At 46.5% G+C, this 18,738-nt stretch overlaps 1 protein-coding gene and 7 non-coding genes across 8 annotated transcripts; 4 read left to right on the top strand and 4 right to left on the bottom strand.

Moving 5' to 3' along the window:
• Positions 1 to 459: 459 nt before the first annotated feature.
• On the top strand, positions 460 to 542 carry TRNAL-CAG (transfer RNA leucine (anticodon CAG)). The gene has a single exon. It is a non-coding gene; the product is annotated as a tRNA-Leu (tRNA).
• Positions 543 to 859: 317 nt separating this feature from the next.
• TRNAI-AAU (transfer RNA isoleucine (anticodon AAU)) lies at positions 860 to 933 on the top strand. The gene has a single exon. It is a non-coding gene; the product is annotated as a tRNA-Ile (tRNA).
• A 548-nt stretch (positions 934 to 1,481) lies between these two features.
• Positions 1,482 to 1,555, bottom strand: TRNAT-AGU (transfer RNA threonine (anticodon AGU)). The gene has a single exon. It is a non-coding gene; the product is annotated as a tRNA-Thr (tRNA).
• A 731-nt stretch (positions 1,556 to 2,286) lies between these two features.
• On the bottom strand, positions 2,287 to 2,368 carry TRNAS-AGA (transfer RNA serine (anticodon AGA)). Its single transcript has one exon. It is a non-coding gene; the product is annotated as a tRNA-Ser (tRNA).
• Positions 2,369 to 2,989: 621 nt separating this feature from the next.
• Positions 2,990 to 3,061, bottom strand: TRNAH-GUG (transfer RNA histidin (anticodon GUG)). Its single transcript has one exon. It is a non-coding gene; the product is annotated as a tRNA-His (tRNA).
• Positions 3,062 to 7,335: 4,274 nt separating this feature from the next.
• Positions 7,336 to 7,409, top strand: TRNAI-AAU (transfer RNA isoleucine (anticodon AAU)). The gene has a single exon. It is a non-coding gene; the product is annotated as a tRNA-Ile (tRNA).
• A 308-nt stretch (positions 7,410 to 7,717) lies between these two features.
• TRNAD-GUC (transfer RNA aspartic acid (anticodon GUC)) lies at positions 7,718 to 7,789 on the top strand. The gene has a single exon. It is a non-coding gene; the product is annotated as a tRNA-Asp (tRNA).
• Positions 7,790 to 8,201: 412 nt separating this feature from the next.
• Positions 8,202 to 17,412, bottom strand: CPOX (coproporphyrinogen oxidase). Its single transcript, XM_053972168.1, has 7 exons — positions 17,007 to 17,412; positions 16,772 to 16,915; positions 15,968 to 16,078; positions 15,429 to 15,570; positions 12,380 to 12,598; positions 10,604 to 10,708; positions 8,202 to 8,743 (listed from the first exon to the last, which is right to left on the bottom strand). The coding sequence occupies exons 1-7, from the start codon at positions 17,410 to 17,412 to the stop codon at positions 8,656 to 8,658; spliced, it is 1,215 nt and encodes a 404-aa protein (XP_053828143.1). The 3' UTR covers positions 8,202 to 8,655.
• Between the last annotated feature and the right edge of the window lie 1,326 nt (positions 17,413 to 18,738).

The following is an 18,738-nucleotide window of genomic DNA, read 5'->3' as shown; positions in this document are numbered from 1 at the left end:
CTGCTGCAAAGTGATGTGAATGTGTGGTTTTGGTATTCAAAGTCAAATTATTTTAAATAATAAATAAGTGACTTTGGTTTGCACAGTTACCTACAGATCTGAGCAAAACTGTGTTAGTCCAGGTCTCTGGACTGCTCTAATGTAACCAGGTCTTTGTAACCCAAAAATCTTTGGTTTCTTGTGGAGGGCTGAGAGCACCCTTCACCTATGGTCACTGAGGGGGTGACAGAACAGTGGTTCCTACTGCTGAATGGTGTTTCAGGGTGGTCTGTCAGGTGTGTTTATACAGTGCTTGGAGGCTGCAAGGGGCAGCTGGGGTGCCCTGCTACCCCGGTGTCGCTCTGCCGCTGCCTCGTCTCTTAAGGGGCTATAAAGGATACACGCTTATTTCATACACGTTCAGGGAAACTGCGGGATATGACGGAACTGAATTGGGCCGGCCGAAAACAGCATTAAGCAGTCAGGATGGCCGAGCGGTCTAAGGCGCTGCGTTCAGGTCGCAGTCTCCCCTGGAGGCGTGGGTTCGAATCCCACTCCTGACACTTGTTTTTTTTTTTTTTTTTCCCCGCCTTTTCTTGTGCCCCGTGCGGTGCTATTTTGATGCGTGGTGCTGCTAAACGCGGGTTGGCGCGGACGTGGCCCCATCCCTGCGCAGCCGCGGGTGTGCGAGCGGAGGCGGGAAGTGCGCCAGGAACACGCGTGGTGCCCACGCATTTGTGTCTCCGTTTGGCGCAGGCGATGTCGTCGCGGAAAGGTTCGGCCCGGTTGGGACCGGCGCCGCGGTGATCACAAGGGTCATACTCAATGTCGGCCTGGCTATAGTCTGACATATACAATGCTGGAAGAGCCACTACGGAAGGGCCGGTTAGCTCAGTTGGTTAGAGCGTGGTGCTAATAACGCCAAGGTCGCGGGTTCGATCCCCGTACGGGCCATTTATCTTTTGGGCCTCGCCCCGTTTTAGTGGATGCTGGTGCGGGTTCTTTCCACACTCCTTGGGCCGATCAGCAGAAACGGGAGAGACCTCCGCCCTTTTGGATGCGCCCACACCCTACCGTGATCGCCTACAGAGCCGCCACCGCTGCAGTTCCGATTTGATTAGCCGGGGCTGATTCTTGGGGAGGACGGTGTCCAGCCGGACGTGAGGAAGCGAGGGGCTGAAGGAAAGGCGTTGTCTAGGGCTGACCTGCAGGAGGGCACAGCCCGATTTCCTGTAGGAAACGACACGGGCTGACATCCCAGTCCACGCTAGAGGACGCCCACCGAGGGGGCCGCAGCTGGGTACCGGGGGACCCCTCCGTCTCTGCGGGAGAAGTGACGAAAACGATCGGCGCCCTGCTCATCTTATGCCGCTACAAAGCAGACACAAGCCACTGGGGCCGCGCTGGGCGACTGCGGGCACGGGAAGAGCGGGAAGAAGCCCGGCCAGGGGACAGCAGCGGCTCCCCCAAAATAAACCGGCGGGGAACACGGAGGATAACCCAGGCACCGCTGGGATTCGAACCCAGGATCTCCTGTTTACTAGACAGGCGCTTTAACCAGCTAAGCCACGGCGCCGGGTGGGCCGCGGCCAGCCCCGCCTCGTCCTGCCCAAAAGGGCGGTAGCGCTCCCGGGGGCATCCCCTCCCTGCTGGTGGGTCCCCGCTCTGAGCTGGGGCTCTCAGGGAGTGGCTCCGAATTTCCTCGTTTTCTTTATTTCTTACTGATGAAATTTTTTATCGTGTCCAAAAAAATAAAAAAGGCAAACAGCGAGTGTTATAAATTGAGGCGAATAATTTGTTCAGCCTTTCAAGAGTCAATCAGAATTTTATTGATTACAGCAAGCGATGGCAAGCAAACAGCGCTGGGTGCAGCCGGGGAGTTACCGCTCCGCAAACGGCTCACACCGTTTCCCCCTCCCCAGAGTCTTTTTATACTCTCTTTCTTCCGTGTCTGCGGTATCTCTGAGTGTACTCTGCGCTTGAACCCTCCGTTGCTAGGGGGTCGTCTTCTACTCTCTGGTGGTCGTTTGACGAAGGCTCCTCTCTTCTTCTTCGGTGAAAGTCCACTGCCTTGTAATGATCTTTTCCATATAAGGTTATATGTTATATGCACCTAAATTCTAGTTACACAATCAGCTTAAGTAACCAACATACTAGCTAGTTTCTGTCTGGCGGTTTTCTGTTATCTACACAAGACTTCTCGTTTCCGTCTTGATGAACAAAGAGTCTTTTCTAACTTATCACAGCGAGCAGATTTGGAACACCAAAGAGAGAGAACAGCATTCAGAATTAGGAAAAGAAGCTCCTCGTAGTCGGCAGGATTCGAACCTGCGCGGGGAAACCCCAATGGATTTCTAGTCCATCGCCTTAACCACTCGGCCACGACTACCGTATACATATTTGTTTTGGTTTTCTGCATTTCCCTGTTCGAGCGGCGGCTCCGTTCCCTCACCCTTTCCAGTGTTTCCCCCTGGCGCGTTCCCAACTAGGCGCCGCCCCCGCCGAGGGGCGCCGGGATTTGCGCACGAGTCTTGGAACAGCCGCCCAAGCCCCACAGGCGGAGGCGGGCCGAAGCAGCTGATAGGCTGTCAATTAACCCCGTGAAGGAACTCACATGGTGGGCCGGTTAGCTCAGTTGGGTAGCGCGTAGAGCTAATAACGCCAAGGTCGCAGGTTCGATCTCCGTACGGGCTACTAGGCTTTTTGATTGGGTTGGTGGTTTTGGTTGGTTGTTTGTTTTTGGGTTTGTTTTTTTGGTTTTTTTTTTTAGGTTTTTTTTTAGCCTTTATTTTTTCTTGCCGTTTTAGCGCTCTCGGTCTCAAACCACTCCCGCCCAGGGACGGGTCCCGGCCGTACCCACCCCGTAGCCAGGATCGAGAGGACCGAAGTCACCTTGCCCCGTCCCGGCTAAGGCGCTCTCAGACAACGACGGCGGCAGGGAGGCAGGGAAAACAAAAAAACAAAAACAAAAACAACAAAAAAAAAAAAAAAAAAAAAAAAAAATCTTTCCTGCCGTGACTCGGATTCGAACCGAGGTTGCTGCGGCCACAACGCAGAGTACTGACCACTATACGATCACGGCCGCCCAACGCCCGGCGCCACCGCCGCGGTGCCTTCCTGCCACGCTCCTCCAGCCATGTTTCCGGTAGTAAGGGGATCGATGGGTATCTCACCGGCGAAAAGTATAAAGCGGCGATGGCGCGGCAAAAATGGCACATCCGCCTCCCCGCCGGGGAATTAAACCCGAGGCAGGCGGGGATACTCACCACTATACTAACGAGGAGCACACTCAACAACTGGTGCCTGGTGTCAACCTGCAGGGCGTGAAGCGCCTGAAGGGAAATGGCGGTGCTCCAAGTGCTGTCAGGGAGCTGTCCGCGCTGCCCGTGCGGGCACGAAGGGAGACCCCACCGAGGCTTTCGCAACTACCTGCGACCCGCGGCCTCCTGCGTTTCCCTTGCTCTCTGAGCTTGAACACGAGGTTTACGGTGAGTCCCACCTCACGGAGCGGATTTGAAGAGTATGGCTGACAGGGAAACCCACCCCCTGACCCCAAATCCATCAACGGGTTGTCTGCCATCATGAGAGGCGTGGATTACATTCGCAGCTTTCAGATAGTCTCCCTGGGGTAGTTGGGTTTTTCTTGCTTAAAAAGGCGGTAAAGCTGGCACTGTGTAATTGCTTCCGATAACAAAAAGGGAGGGGGCAGATAGCAATTTAAAAATACGATTTATTGTAGCGTTACACAGTTTGGGAGGTATCAGGATGAAACAGAGATTTTTAGAGTTAAGTTAACAAAATGAATTAAGCATTTATAATTTAGCTTGTAGAGTTATGTGTTGAATTTTAACCTTTTCCTTAAGAAACCTCTGCCTGGTACAAAGGGCATAGGAAAATGCAAATTTCTGAAGCTTCTTGCATAAAGAACAATACCAGAAGAGGCAAAGAGCCCAGATAAAGAAGCTCCTCTGTCTCCAAGCCTATCAAGACTGACAGACGTACTCAGATAAGCACCAAAGGACCAAAAGCGCACGCGCAGAGAGGAAAAGTTCAAAAGTTAGCCATGAAGACCACAGTCTTCAGCCTCAGGACCACCGAGAGACCCCCGTGCGACCACCACAGCAAACCACGCGTGCCCAGAAGGGCGTGGACTTAGCGTGAGAGGCGAGGACAGGTGGGGCCAGGGGTTGAATATGCATGAAAAAGTTGTGCAATGTATTACATATGGAACATCTTTGAGAATAAAGGTGTGGGTCAGACTGAGGCTTGGGGCACAAGTTTTGGAGAGCTATCTCACTTGTGCCGGGCGCTGACATACATACCCACTTCATAACTACCCCAGGTTATGGAGTCTATTTATTTATTCCGCTTATCACTTCAAGGAACCCACAGAAAGCTGTCATCAGAAGCTGGCGTTTTTAAGGCACGTTTGTGAACAGTTTCTGCCATGTACATGAATCGTTTTGCTCCACCTGTCACCGAAAGCGTCAGGATAAATCCAGCACTATGTTTTAGTATTAGAAAGTGGGCATTGCTTTGTTCACAGCACCAGCCTGCATGGATATAGCTCTGCCTGCCTAGATGCAGGGCCACTTTCAAAACTTTTCACTTATTTATACACTTTTATCAAATGAAGAAATTAATGTCCACTGGTTATAAACGATATAATTATTTTCAGTAAACAGTATTCTATATTCTGTTGGTTTTAGATTTCTCATTATGCGTATTTTCAGTCTTTTTACTATCTTTTTCCCTGATAAGACGTTTCCAGCACAAATGCTGAATTGTCTTTGTTAGTTTCTTCTTTAACTTCTGGTTCCTGCAACATGTCCTAGAAGGCTATAAATTCTGCATTCCAGGTGTAGCAATACTTCTCTCCCCCAGGCTTTGTTCACTGAAGCTCATCAGGGTTAGTTTAGCAAAACCTAAAACATTTCAGTGATTTTCCCAATCTATTCTAACTATAGCAGTCTGTAAAAAAACTTTGCTGCTTGCTGGTTAAAGAGGAAAATCACACTGTTTATGAGTAGTACACTTCTTATGATTGATTAAAAACAATTAATTAGAAAGCTGATTAAAAACATTATATGATAGAAGAGTTCTTGGCTAAACTGAAGTTCAAAAATTAGTTTTATGAACATGATCTCTTACCTGCAATGTACCATAATTAAGAGAGGGAAAGTAAATGTCATCCTTTACTTCCTCATTCCTGGACTAGTGCTGCTTATGTGGTTTTCTTGGAATAGTTGTTTTTCCCGGGAAAGATGTTGAAAGTATTAAGTTTATTAAATCTGACTCCTTGGGGAAGGGAAAAGGAAACAGGCATTTCAAACATGTAATTCTAAGTATTGCATTTAGACAAATGTCTGTCATCAAAGATTCACCATCTTTCACCTGTACATTCCTGATGCAACATTTGACAAGACAATTACTTATTTCTTACTCCAGAAAGAAAAAATAATGTAAACCTCTCCCTAGGCATCCTTCTTATCTTGAAAGACTGGGAAATGTATTTGGAAATGTATTTTGAACTCTAATGATACAATAGCTATATACTGCAGCAAAACAAAATGTGCTTCTTGCATTTTTTAAATAGTGAAATAGATATTTCATAATTTTCTTAGAAAATCGTATTTTAATGGACTGAGTGATCAATAAATTAGGGATAACCTAATAAAAAAGGTTCAGGGTTGGTAATGACTTAGGGCTGCAATCCCTTCTCCTGCAGAAAGACACCAGGTTTCATTGCAGTTGCATTGCATCTTCTGGCTCCTGGTACACAAATTTGCAGTTGTTCTTTCTTTACTGGGCAATCTGCTCTGGAAAAGGTCTGGTCCCAGTGGCTCTGAAATTATTTTACAGTGAGATGAGGTCTACTCACAACAGCAGAAACACAAAGTGACCTTACAGCCTCTCTCTTCTCTGACTGTTGTCTTTGCCATGATGCTTCTTGAGCTTGAAATTCTAACAAAATCCATTAGAAGTGTTTTTGAGAAAGTGTTTTTGAGAAAGCATGAGATGGAGTTTAAAATCCATGTTCTGCTTACAACAGGCACTCTTCATCTTGCCTCTGGAGTGATTCTATTGCTTCAGTCCTGTTTCCTAAAATTTTTTGATCTGCTTCCTGAGGACTGTGGTCTCTGATGGAGGAAAGCCTACAGTCTTGGCGTCCCACGGTATTAGTGATTGAATGCTGCTACTTAAGGAAAGAAAAACAGCACCTGTTGAATTTAGACTACATCAGGGTTGCTTTTTTAGGTATGTGACTTTGTGCAGATTCTTCCAGTTCCTGCAGCTAATAAAATATTTTTTCTGTGGACTGCCCACTTTTTTTTAAGGCCCACCCAGCATGTCAGTGGTAAATTATACCTTTTCAGTTTTGAAGTCTTTATTCTAAAAAGCCCCACATCTGAAGTTTTCTGCCCTTTTTTCTATCGGATTTCTGTCCTTTTCCTTCCTTACTCCATGTATTTTTTTGTATGATCCTGTGACCATCTCCTCACACCATGTATTGGTCATTGCTTTAGTGGCAGCTTTGGGATCTTCTTCTGCAGCGTGTGGGAACATCTCTCTTAAATGTTGCCCAGGGTTTGAGGAAGCTCTTTTATTGTCATGATACCTTTATATATGCTCCTCTATGCAGATATTACCTTATATTTGGCTTCCTAGTATGTTTTTTATTGATGTATTTAATGATAGGTCGTGTTAGTGGCAAATGAAACAACAAAGGAGAAGAGCTCAACTTAGCACTCATACTGATGGTTTGTGAAGGGAAGGGCTGGGAATGTCATGATGTCCTCTTCCTCTACAGCTTTTTCACTGACTCAGAGGTATTTAATTCTGAAATATTTTCTGCATTTTTCTAATCAATGCCTTGATTTCACAAGTGATCCAAATGACCCATCACCGGGGAAATTGACCCATCACTCTTACCATCGCATCCCCGCCGCGGCGTGGCCAAAAGGAGGGAGAGAGGGAGGGGTCGGGAATGGTTCCTGCAAAGCGCGGCGGTTCGTTGCGGTGGTGCTGCTGCCCCGCCGGGAGGTGCGCGTCCGTGTGCGGGGTGCAGCTGAGCCGAGCCGCTCCGTGCCGCCGGTAATTGCCCCCCGCGTACCGGCGGAGGGAGCAGGCAAAGAAAAATGAAAGGTGTGAAAAATCTAAATTTTTTAGGAATGCTCGTTATCCCAGTTAGTGCCCTTGCTGCTGTACCACGGCTCCATGAAACAACTCGCCGAAGCGGTGTCTAGGAAGGGCCATCACGGTAATGCTGCAGAACGGCCCTCGGCAGCGGCTGCAGCCACGGCACATTCGTGGGAGTGCCTCGGGTTCTAATCCTGAGGACGTTTTAGATGAGTTGGCCGGTTAGCTCAGTTGGTTAGAGCGTGGTGCTAATAACGCCAAGGTCGCGGGTTCGATCCCCGTACGGGCCAGGTTTTTTTTTTTTTTTTCTCTCTTTTCTCTTCTCCTTCCCTTGGACATGAGCACATCGCTGACTTAGCAGAGGATCACTTTATTTTGTTTTAGGGGCGAAGGGGTAACACGGAAAGGAACGCGATACTCCCCAACAGGAAGCTGGATTTGGGCAGTCATGAGGGGACAGAGTGTGCGAGCCGGGCCGGCGCCTCTCCCCACCCTGCCCCGGCCCGGGGCCAGGCCAGGCGTCACCCGCAGGTCAGGAGCCCGCGGCAGCTGAGGTGGTAGCACGTGATGACGGGGAGACAACCTTTATACATCTAACTCCTCGTTAGTATAGTGGTTAGTATCCCCGCCTGTCACGCGGGAGACCGGGGTTCGATTCCCCGACGGGGAGACAGAACAATCCTTTTTTTTTCCCCTCAAACCGGGGGAGATACAACCCTCTCCGCACTTGCTTTTTCCCTACCGCGTCCTCAACGAAGTTTGAGCTGAGAGACAAGGCAATCAGTCCAAAGCTGGGAGGAGCGTGAAGGCAAAGACAACACCCAGCAGCGTCCTAATCCAAGGACCTCCCTGGCAATGGAGCTGGCCCGAGCAGCATTGTTCTGCTGTGATTGCAGCACAGATGCTCAATGCTGATTTTCTCAAACGGACAGCCATCCTTCCGTTCTCATGAGGTAACACTGAGACCTCAACCCACATTCTCCCAGATACCCATCAGCCTAGTTATGCTGCTACAGCACATCTTAAACCATTCGCCCCACTACAATCAACAAGACATCATCAAAATACACGTGATACAGTACTACTTTTCCACAGCTTCCTGAAAGCACAGTTTAAGGTTTAATATAATACCAAATATTCCCTTTATTCTTTAAAAAATGTTTTTAAGCGTACCAACATTTTATAAGGGTAAGCAGTACTATTTAGGCACAGATAATGCTTTCATTTCCTTGAAGACACCACATTAGTTTGCCATTTTGCAGTCATCTAAAGCATGCAGAGTAGCCCTGTGAGGCCTTCACCAGTCCTTCACAAGGCAACAGCAACAGCAGATGACGTTAGCCCATCAACCTAAAAGAATGAGTTTACACATTTGCGAGTTCTAACAAGTCTAGAGCATAATTAAGGCACAAGGTAAGAGTATAAATAGGATCACTGAAACACCATGCAATAGCAGTTTGAATGGGCTGCTTTGCAGGCATTCCTGTTCTCTCAGAATGGCTCAGTGGAAGCAATCCATCTTCTTCACGATCCATGTCAGTGCACCCAGTCTTTGGGATTTCGCAGAACCTCCAGGATTTCTGCTTCTTTCGAGCTCTCTGGTGGGTTGTGCATGTACTCCCACCTGCAAGGAGAAAGGAAACTCACTCAGACAGCCCAGCTGGCAGCCACTTCTGCAGCAGGCTGTGTTTAGACTGAAGTTCCCTTTTGTAAGGATGCAAAGCTACATACACAGTTGATACTCTTGGCTGAGATGACAGATATGGTTACAAATCACAAGTTCAGTAAAAAACAAATAATATTGCCACCAGGGTAGATGGGAGAAATATTAACTTCATCTTTTTACCAACTTTTGAAAAAGCTGGAAGGACAAGGAAAAAGGAAAGAGCAGTACCCCATTCCCCACAAGGCATACAGGTTTATTTGCAAAAATCTTTTAACAGTCTCTTGTGACACAGTAGTATCACAAGGAAGATGAACAAGAAAAGGGAATGCACAGAATTCTGACAGTGACACGAACTTTTCCCAGAATCTGGACCGGAAGCTCTGTGAGTGTTTGTTGAATCTTGGTTTTAAAAACTAAAGTGGTGAAAGATCCCTGTTTTTCATTGAAAGAGGCACAACAGAGAAAGGAAAGTGTCAGCAGTCACAGAGAGATGGGTACATCCTCCTTCCATTTTCCCCCAAGGAATGACCCATTCATGCTGTGAAGTGAGCTAGTTACATTGATGAAAAAGAGCAAACCCAGACAATCACAGAAATTGTGATTAATTCACTAAATCAAAGCATAGGACATGCTACACTACCAGGTGAGGGGACACATCAGGTGTTGTCAGTGGGATGAAGATACATGGTGAGAACAGCACTGCCTTCAGGGTTACAAGGCAACAGGCAGTTTTCCTAGCAGAGGGAGGTCACTAGTGAACTTTATGGAATTCATGATAGGATACCCAAAAGCAACCTGAAAGTGGGAATAAATAGTAAATGACCATATTTGCTGGTGTGACAAGTGTAAGCAAGATGGGTTAAAACCTAAAAGGACAGTTAAAACAATATTTAGCCAAGCAACTGAGCATTAAAATGGCAGGTGAAATTCACTGTTGATTGATGTGATGGACACAGAAAAAAGTTGCATACAGATTGAGTTAAATTTTATTGCCCAGAAAAGACCTTGGCATTGTAACAGTTCTGTGAATAAGCCACCTCAATGCTGAACAGTAGTCACAACCAGCAAACAGAGTATTAGGATTATGGAAATAATAACGAATTAAAATATCGCTATGCCACTGAGTCAGGAGCACACCTGCATCTTGTATCCAGATATGTAGCTTACATTGTCTGTTCCTTATCCCCAGTTCAGAAAGGGCACAGAAAACTTAAGCCTAGCAAAAGTGACAAAAGTATGAAACATCAACTGTACAAAAGACTAAAAAGAGCAGGAAAACAAGCTGGAAAACAAGCAACTAAAACCCCCCAGAAGCCTGTAAAATAAAAACTGTTATGGAGAAAATGAATAGGAAGAAAATCATGTTACTCAGTGAGAAGTCAGATGAAGTCATCAAGTTCAAGTAGAAAACAATTAGGTACTTTCTCATACAACACACAGTTAGTTAAACTGTGGAGCTCCTTGCCACACATTTGGCAGGACTGCCAGAAGCTCTCATGGTTTCTAAGGGCTACTAAACAAAACCCATGGAGCGAGGACAATAAATAAATCAAGAGGAACTAAGCACAAAAACCGTTTTTTTTTTTTTTTTTTTGCCAGAAAATCTCTATGCCACACACTACTGGCAACTAGGTGAATACAAGGGAGAAGCATCTGCATTTGCAGAATAGAGAACCATACTTGCCAGTTCTTGTATCAGGCATGAACTCGTCACTGTTGAGAGACTGGAGACCAGGAGAGACCTTTGATTTAATCCTATGAAGTAAGTATTTTACTAAGAACAGTGCCTGCTACAATCCCACATAAGCATATCCTTACCTTGCAGTCAGTGGCAGAGACATAAGAATGCTTTCTATTCTTGATCCTGGTGTCAGGAGGCCAAACTTTGTACCTCTGTCATAAACCAAGTTGAACTCTACATAACTACAGGAATGAAGAGATACAACAGAAAAAAACCTAGTTTATTAGCAGAAGTTGGTTGTGCTTTCTTCAGCTGGCAGATGTCAAATAAAACCAGTGTGTCTTTCTGCTGAGTTGGTGTCAACTGTTCTTTAGCATCCTCTGCACAGGAATGCAAGGTATGACCTTGCCACTCCACAGAGCACAGGGAGAAGTGACCTCAGCTAAGAGACTAGAGCAGACCAGCTGTTCAAAGGAGAGCAGTCTGCAGGCTCCTGTGCTGTACTGTACTCCTCCCAGGCCTCAGCCCTGCTGGCAAGCTCGACACTACGTTTACCTTGGTTCTTCTCTTCTTTGTGGGGGTGTCAGACATAAAGAGGGGCCTTAAAGGTACTGAAAATAACCAGAGAAAAAATTCTACTGTGCAGTCCTCTGTGCTGAAGGACACATCAGCAGCAAGGTCAGAACAGTATTTCCTGGTTCCTGGGAAGATCTGGAAAGCAGCAGAAGACAGCTTCAGAGTGCTGGCTGGGACTTGTAAGTAATAAAATAGACCATTTTCTGCTCCCAGCATAGGAACAGAGCTGTGACAATTCATCAGATATTATCTCGAGAGCCAGTATAGGCTGTTTGTACTTAAAGATATAGGAAGGGAAAAGCTCTTATCTATCTGCAGAAATTGAAAGCTTTACATAGCCCCACAAACTGCAAACAGACTCAGGGAAATAGACCGGCCTCAAGAGCTGGTCCTGGCTGCAACTTAGAAAAGCTACTACCCCTTTTAAACTTTGTAGGTTTGCTAGATCCCATCCACAGACTGGATCTTGAAAGCCCGATGTTCCCAAGAACAGTCCCACCAAATTAAGGACACTTCCCTAAGTGACCAACAGCTGCAGGCCAGTGATCTGAACTTGTATGCTTACACTCTTTCCATGCCAGTCTCACATTTCTCTGCAGAAGACGCAGAGACTGAAGACTCTAATTAAGCACAAAGCACATATATTTTCATTTCTCCATACACTCAAACAATCACGGGACATGGAGAAGAGAGTACAACTGTACTGACCAATGTACTTAAGCTTTTGCAGCATTAACAGTTGGTGACATTAACAAGCATCCTCCTAAGTCTTTCATAGTAACCTTGGACCATGCCAGAATAAAAATTACAACCCTCTGTATTCTTTTACAGGAATCCTCAATTCCTTTACAGGAATTTCAATGCCAAGAAGGAGCCGAAAGTACTCAAGTACAGTTGCTTCCTGACTTTCTGGGGTTTTCCTGCGTTACTTAATAGGAAGACACCACTCCCTCACTCTTAGCTCCTCATGTGACAGGGCAGCCCTATATCCAGTACCGCTGGGCTGCAGGAAAGGGCAGGATTCAGGACACGAAGCACACCCACACCCCTTTGCCTGTTACACAGCAGAAGCTTCTCTTGCTTTTTGAAGGAAAGAAATGGTGGCGCTTTGTTTGGTTTGCTTGTGGTGCAACATGGGAGAGTGGGAAATGCCTTCTTTGCACCCTCTTTAGCAATCTAGCATTGGATTTCAGAATTAGTTCTATGTACAAAAATGCTGAAATTCTTGGTGAGCTTTTTTGGCCCACACAACCTGTAACCATAAAGAAGTACCTCATATTTTTTTCTTGCCAGCCCAGTCCACCTCCTGTGTATACTTTTGTTCTTCCAGTACTCACCGTCCTCTCCGAAGCTGTTGCCATAGCTTCTCCTCTGGTGTGAAGGAGTCATGGCAGTGCTTTTTCACAATGGGAATGTAACAAGGCACGACAGCTTTGGCACAACTCTTTACAAACTGGAATACTTCCTCCTTGGAGGGAGAGTCCATATCATCAAAGAATATGCCTCCAATCCCTCTGCGCTCACCACGGTGCTGGATGTAGAAGTAGTCGTCACACCTGGAAGAAGCAACAGATGATTACTAATATGGTCCAGAGTATTCAAACACATGAACAGTACTCCAAAGAGCTGCATGCTGCAGGACAGAACTAGTGGAACACTGCCCACAAGTCAGTTTCTGCAGGGCTGCGAGCCCCACTGTTTCCCTGACTGCCCTGAGCCAGGACCATGCAGCATCACCTGGAAAGCACTCCTGTGTCACTTGCAGCAGAAGCTCTGATTAAATGGTCTCTGTAAAAAGCTACACATCACCACAAAGTCGCTGAACACCATGGCAGATGTGTCCATGTGTGTTGATTCAATCCATATCCTCTACCTACTCAGAACAGGGACATCTGATTTCAAAATTTTCAAAACTAAGGGCTCTTGATAGATTCCATTTCCAGCATTATAGGTAGTTCCCAAATTATTTGGACAACTTTCATATGAACTCAAACTTGCATGAGAATTTATACTCTTTGCCATTGAAGTAAAACAGTTTTCTTCATCAAAACAAAAGTAATCTAAGGCCCCAAGACCAGATAAGAAAGCAACTGTCACAGCACCCTTCCTTGGAAAAAGGCTTTTTAATAGTTAAAACTTGAAAGATTGAGTCATTATAGCAGTGGCTTTCCATGAGTCATGTTTAGGTTTATAAATGAGTAAGGGCAGCTTAACATAAAAGCAATTAATCTCTTCTGTATTTACGGGGAGTATTTAGTTGTGAAATTACTGTAACATAAATGACTTAACCCTATCTTTCTTATAATTCCTTGCTTGGGCATGCAAGTCTTCACATGGAGGAGAAAACAAAGGGAAGTAGGGAGCAGAAACCATCAACATCAAGAAAATCTGGCCTTCCTTTAGGAGTAGTTTTCCATACAGGACCAGTTTTCTATAGATCCACAGTCATTCTCAAGCATTATATCTGGCACAGCCATAACAAGAGAGACAGAGACAGAGATGTAACAGATAACCTACCCTCTTTTTTATTCACTGAGATGACCAGTGTTTTCTATTTTATGATAGCAGGAAGAGTTAGGGAAAAACACTGAGTCAAAAACATAAAAGAGAATAAGCCTGACAAAAATCTTAAACCTAGATCAGGTATACAATGTTGTAAGTTGTAGGAACCCTGAATGCTGAGAATTTTAAACCTTCTGTGCTGAAAGGCACAGACTCGCAAGAGAGCACTGCATTTGACCTGAGGCTGTGGAGAAGATTTCCAAAATTGATTAGTAGCACTGGGATTACAGGTGTGTAGTTGGTTAGAAGTGTGTAATATCACAGGGTGGAAAACTTAGAGTTTGGGGTTTTAGAATATAGAAATAAATATGAAGCAAGATGGAGGTTTTAGGGCAGAGGCTGGTTGTTCACCTTCTTCCTCCTTCTTCACAGATTTATATAGTATTTTGTAATTAGACAGAAAAATCCACATTGCAAACTTCTAAAAGATCAGTTATTGAGTTAAAAGAGAAAATAATCTAAGTGTTATTTCTTAATTAGATAGTTTAGTCTTAAAAGACCTTGTGCCTTACTAATTTGTGCCTTACTAATGAAAGACTACAAAACTCACTGCCATGAGACTGTAATATAAATAAGAAACAATAAACACTTAAGTCTAAACAAAAACTACCACCTCAAATACCTTCAATCCTAACCTTGAGAGAGGTAAAAAAAACAAACAGAGAACCCACAAACTGGTGCCTCCATGTAAAAGTGGCAGCTCAGCAAGAAGAAATTGTGCCAGGACCCCTTGATGAAAACCAGAACCCAGGAAAATTCCTGCAGAGATCAACATCTCAGTGTTTGGACAAGAGGGAGAAGCTGGTGGAAGGGGCCAATTCCTGTGACATGCAGGTCACAGCAAGTGTAATAAGTGTAATAACGTTTATCTTTAGCAAATTGGGAAAACATTTCCTACCCCCTGCATCTGGCATTGCTAACCTACTTAAGCAGCAAAGAACCAGACTGTTAAGGTAGATTTTCTAAACTACCATGCAAAAAATCCTCAGACAGCAAGACTGTAATCTCAAGGCTCTACAATATGTCTCTCTACTTAGTGGTTGCCACCCAAACCATAACACCCATTTTATCTCCTGTCCTCAGACAAGACCTAGTAGCTTACAAAAGGGTACCCCCACCTTCCTGCATACACAGCTTGTGGCAGATAGGATTATCAGACACACAACAGCAAATTCCCACTTAGTAGTGGAAGATCCCATCACTTGTATCTCTCAGCTCAAGAATAACATTCAAAGTTTGCATCTTAGAAAATGTGCTGTTGAACTCCCAGTGAATGTGTCACCAGAGAAAAAATTACAGCTTCGTCAAATTATGAAGCTTCTACATTAAGGACAATGTCCTTCACTTACCTGGAAACTACCTGGCTATGAAGGCCAGACTGAAGACAGAAAAACAAAAGTGGGATTTTCAAAACTGCTGTGATGGCCCAAGAGCTCACACTGAATCATGCACATTTACCATGAGTCCACTGTAAACAGAATTTGTGCATGTCCATGGGACAGAAGTCTTATCCTAGTTTAACAACAGAGGCTAAAAGGAATTTTAAGTTGCCTAGTGCAACAAAACCTTGATGACTCAGCTTGGTTTTTCTTCGGGGTACAGACTTACGATCCTAGTTGTCAGCCTTCTGATTTGAAAAATTCCAGGATTCTGTAAATGCGATATTTCCTTAGACAACATTTTGTCTCAGGACACTTCTGATTTTCATTACAGCTTTCTGATACTTTTCAAAAGGCAGCATAACCTACAGTTCCTAGTGTACACTTAACTGCCAACATCCAGTGCTGCTTTCTGCTCCCCCAAAGCACACCCTCCTCCACATACCATTTCTTGTACTTGGGATACAGCTTCACATCGTGCTTGTCACAGGCTTCTTTCAGAGTCTTGTGAAAATGAACGGCGTCCTCTTCATTCAGGTAAGTTGGAGTGAGGTCAGTCCCACCACCAAACCACCACTGTTTAGTTCCTATAGCAGAGACAAGCAACAACATTTTTCTTTTAAACTTCTGAACAGCAACTTGTTGCTAGTGATTCACCAAGAACTAACAACTACTTTTACAATACAAAACAAAATCATTTTTCAGTGGTGTCCCTAAACGTCAATAGTGAAAGATTTGACTACAAGGTAGCACAACGATCAGTGACTTCAGGAAAGATGAAACAAACTTTAACGTAGTGAAAATCATTTTGGACCACTGACCCTCACTACAGGATAGCAGTTTCACAAGATGGGCTAGTGACTCTTAACATAGCTGGGAGCAAACTTGCACTGGTTCTTGATCTCTTACCCCAGCCATGCATTCACACTTCATTGGGGCAGAGTCAGACATTTCATACGGTCCTCACTGCACTATAATCCTTACCATCTGCTTCTTCAATTTCAAAGTATCTGTAGTTGAAGTGCATGGTTGGAACATGAGGATTCTTTGGATGGATAACAGAGCTCACACCCATGGCACAAAAAGGCAGCTTCCCTAGATAAAAAGATGCACAGAAAAAGTCCTTCAGTTTTTCAATAAACTTCATTTGTTATCATTTAAGGAATATCGCTATTTTCCCTTAGGCTCCAAGCCACAACAGGAAATTTTCTCACGTTGGGTCACCATAATTATTAATCGGTGGGCAAGTTACTTCTCATCCATACACTTCTGTGCACCTAACACAGCTATTTCTTTGGTAATTGTTCTAAAATGTGGCAGTACTTTGGAGAACCCACTAGATGAAGACCACTTAAAACATAAGGCACTGCTAAGGCTTTCTACCACCCCCAGTCCTCACAATTACCCTTTGTTACACAAAGGTGTGTTGAGTCCCCTAGGCCTCCAGGTGTTGTTGGATTTCTCCCTCCACCTCTTTGGTATATAATTTCCGCACTGTTTCACTACAGGATCATTATTGAGAAGCCACCTGTGCCTACAATACATTCCTTATAGCAGCAAGACAGAGAGAAGCACTCCCATACCTGGCTTTCAAGGGACATGAAAGTCCACCTGTCAAGCTTACTGATTAGAAATCACTATGATACAAGTGAAAACCTTTGAATTTTTATCAGTCTGGCCTTCTTCATGTTCTGCTCAAAGGCCAGGTTGCCTTCAGAGTACCTGAATGGGAATACTCAGATGAACACGTCCCGGTTCCCTAACCCAACTGCGCGATAGACGCCTTACCGTCCTTGGCCTTCAGAGACTTCCCCCTGCTCCGCATCTGCCGCGCTGCCTCCTCGGACAGGAGCCCGGACACGACGGACACGTTGACGCCCGCCTTCTCGAAGACCTCGCCATCCTGCAGTACGCAGCTGATGCCGCCTCCGCCTGCCAACGCCAGGCTCCAGGTCAGGATCACCGAGGGGTGACCGAACCCGGGGTGCCGGTGTCCGCGGTCTCCCCCGCGGCTGCCCCGTACCTTCCTTCCTTTCCCAGCTGTCAACGGCGAAGGAGGCGCCGGGGTCCAGGTCGGCCAGGGCGCGACACACCTCCGCCTGCGTCTCCATGATGAGCAGCTCCATGCGGCTCCGCAGCTCCCGCCGCCGCCGCCGCAGCTCCCTCAGCCCGCTAACCGGCGGCGCCATGAACCGCTGCCGCAGCTCCTTCTCCTCCTCCTCCTCCTCCCGGGCTGCCGACAACGCGGCTTGCCGCCGCCACAGCCCCAGCGCCAGTCCCAGCCCGCCCAGCGCCCCCGCGGCCGCCAGCGCCGTCCGCCGCGCCCCCCGGCCCGCCGGCCCCGGCGGCGCGGAGCCCAGCGCCCGGGCAAAGGCGAGGGCGGGCGGGCCACGGGCAGCCCCGCGGAACAGGCGCGCTGCCGCCGCCATGACCGGCACCGGCGCCGCAGTGCTGGCGGGGCGAGGCGGGGCCGGGGCGGGGCCGGGGCGGGGCCGGGGCGGGGCCGGGGCGGGGCCGGGGCGGGGGCCGCTGCGGGTATGAATGTGTGTCTGCCCACGGAAACGATTAGGGAAAGCACTTCTGAGATTATCTAGTCCGGTCTGTCGTTTATCACCACATTGTCAGCTAGACCACAGGGCACTGACTAGCACGTCCAATCTTTGTTTAAACACCTCCAGGGATAGTGACTCCACCACCTCCCTGAGCGGTCCAATCCAATATCTAATCACCCTTTCTGTGAAGAAATTCTTCCTAATATTAACCTAAACCTCCCCTGGCACAGCTTAACGCTATGTCCTCTCGTCATGTCGCTAGTTGCCTGGAAGAGAGTTATCCCCACCTGGCTACGACCTCCTGTTAGGTAGTTGTAGAGTGATAAGGTTACTCCTGAGCCTCCTTTTCTTCAGGCTGAACAACCCCAGCTCCCTTAGCTGCTCCTCATAAGACTTGTGCTCCAGACCCTTCAGTAGCTTCATTGTTCTTCCTTGGACCTGCTCCAGCACCTCAGTGACCTTCCTGAACTGAGGAGCCCTGAACTGGACACAGTGTTTGAGATGTGGCCTCTACAGTGCTGAGCACAGAGGAAGAATCACTTCCTTAGCCCTGCTGGTCATGGTATTTCTGAAACAGGCCAGAATGCTATTGGCACACAGCTGGCTTGTAATGTCTGTACAAGAAAGCCTATCCACACTGACTGCTGTGAATGAGTACAAGCATCCCATAATCCTCCCATCTGGATCTGGGCTGCCCATTTTGTGAGGGTGCCCTGACAGGGAGAGGCATAGATGGATGCAGCACTCAGGTGCCATTCTGTGCCTCGTGCAGCTTTGGGAGAGGGGGCTGTGCTGTCCTCGCGCCTGTAAAAGGCATCTGCATACTGCTTACAAATAACCTGATATTGTTAATGCAACTATGTGGGGCTGCAGAGTCATTTTGTGAGTAATGGCTTGTGCAGGGCCAGGCATTGCTGGAATAGGGGTAAAGTATTTTACTGAGCTGTCCTGTGAACCATGTGGAATTGCTCTTCTGTGTATGACATTTCTGTTTTTCTACTCATAGTAATGAGTTTTTAGAACCTGAATAGTTTGTGGGACCACCAGTTTAGTGCAATAGTATTATTTCCCATGGATCTTGGAAGGCACATGCTTATACATCCTTTGTTCTTTATAAAGTTGAAGCCCATTTTCTTTCCTAATATAGTGGAGGAACTAGAGACGTGTGTAGTGAAAGGGCTTTGATCTCACTGCAAGTACAGC

This window comes from Vidua macroura, chromosome 2, assembly GCF_024509145.1.
Source record: "Vidua macroura isolate BioBank_ID:100142 chromosome 2, ASM2450914v1, whole genome shotgun sequence".
Taxonomy (NCBI): Eukaryota; Metazoa; Chordata; class Aves; order Passeriformes; family Viduidae; genus Vidua; species Vidua macroura.
This window is presented reverse-complemented; position numbering and strand designations above follow the sequence as displayed.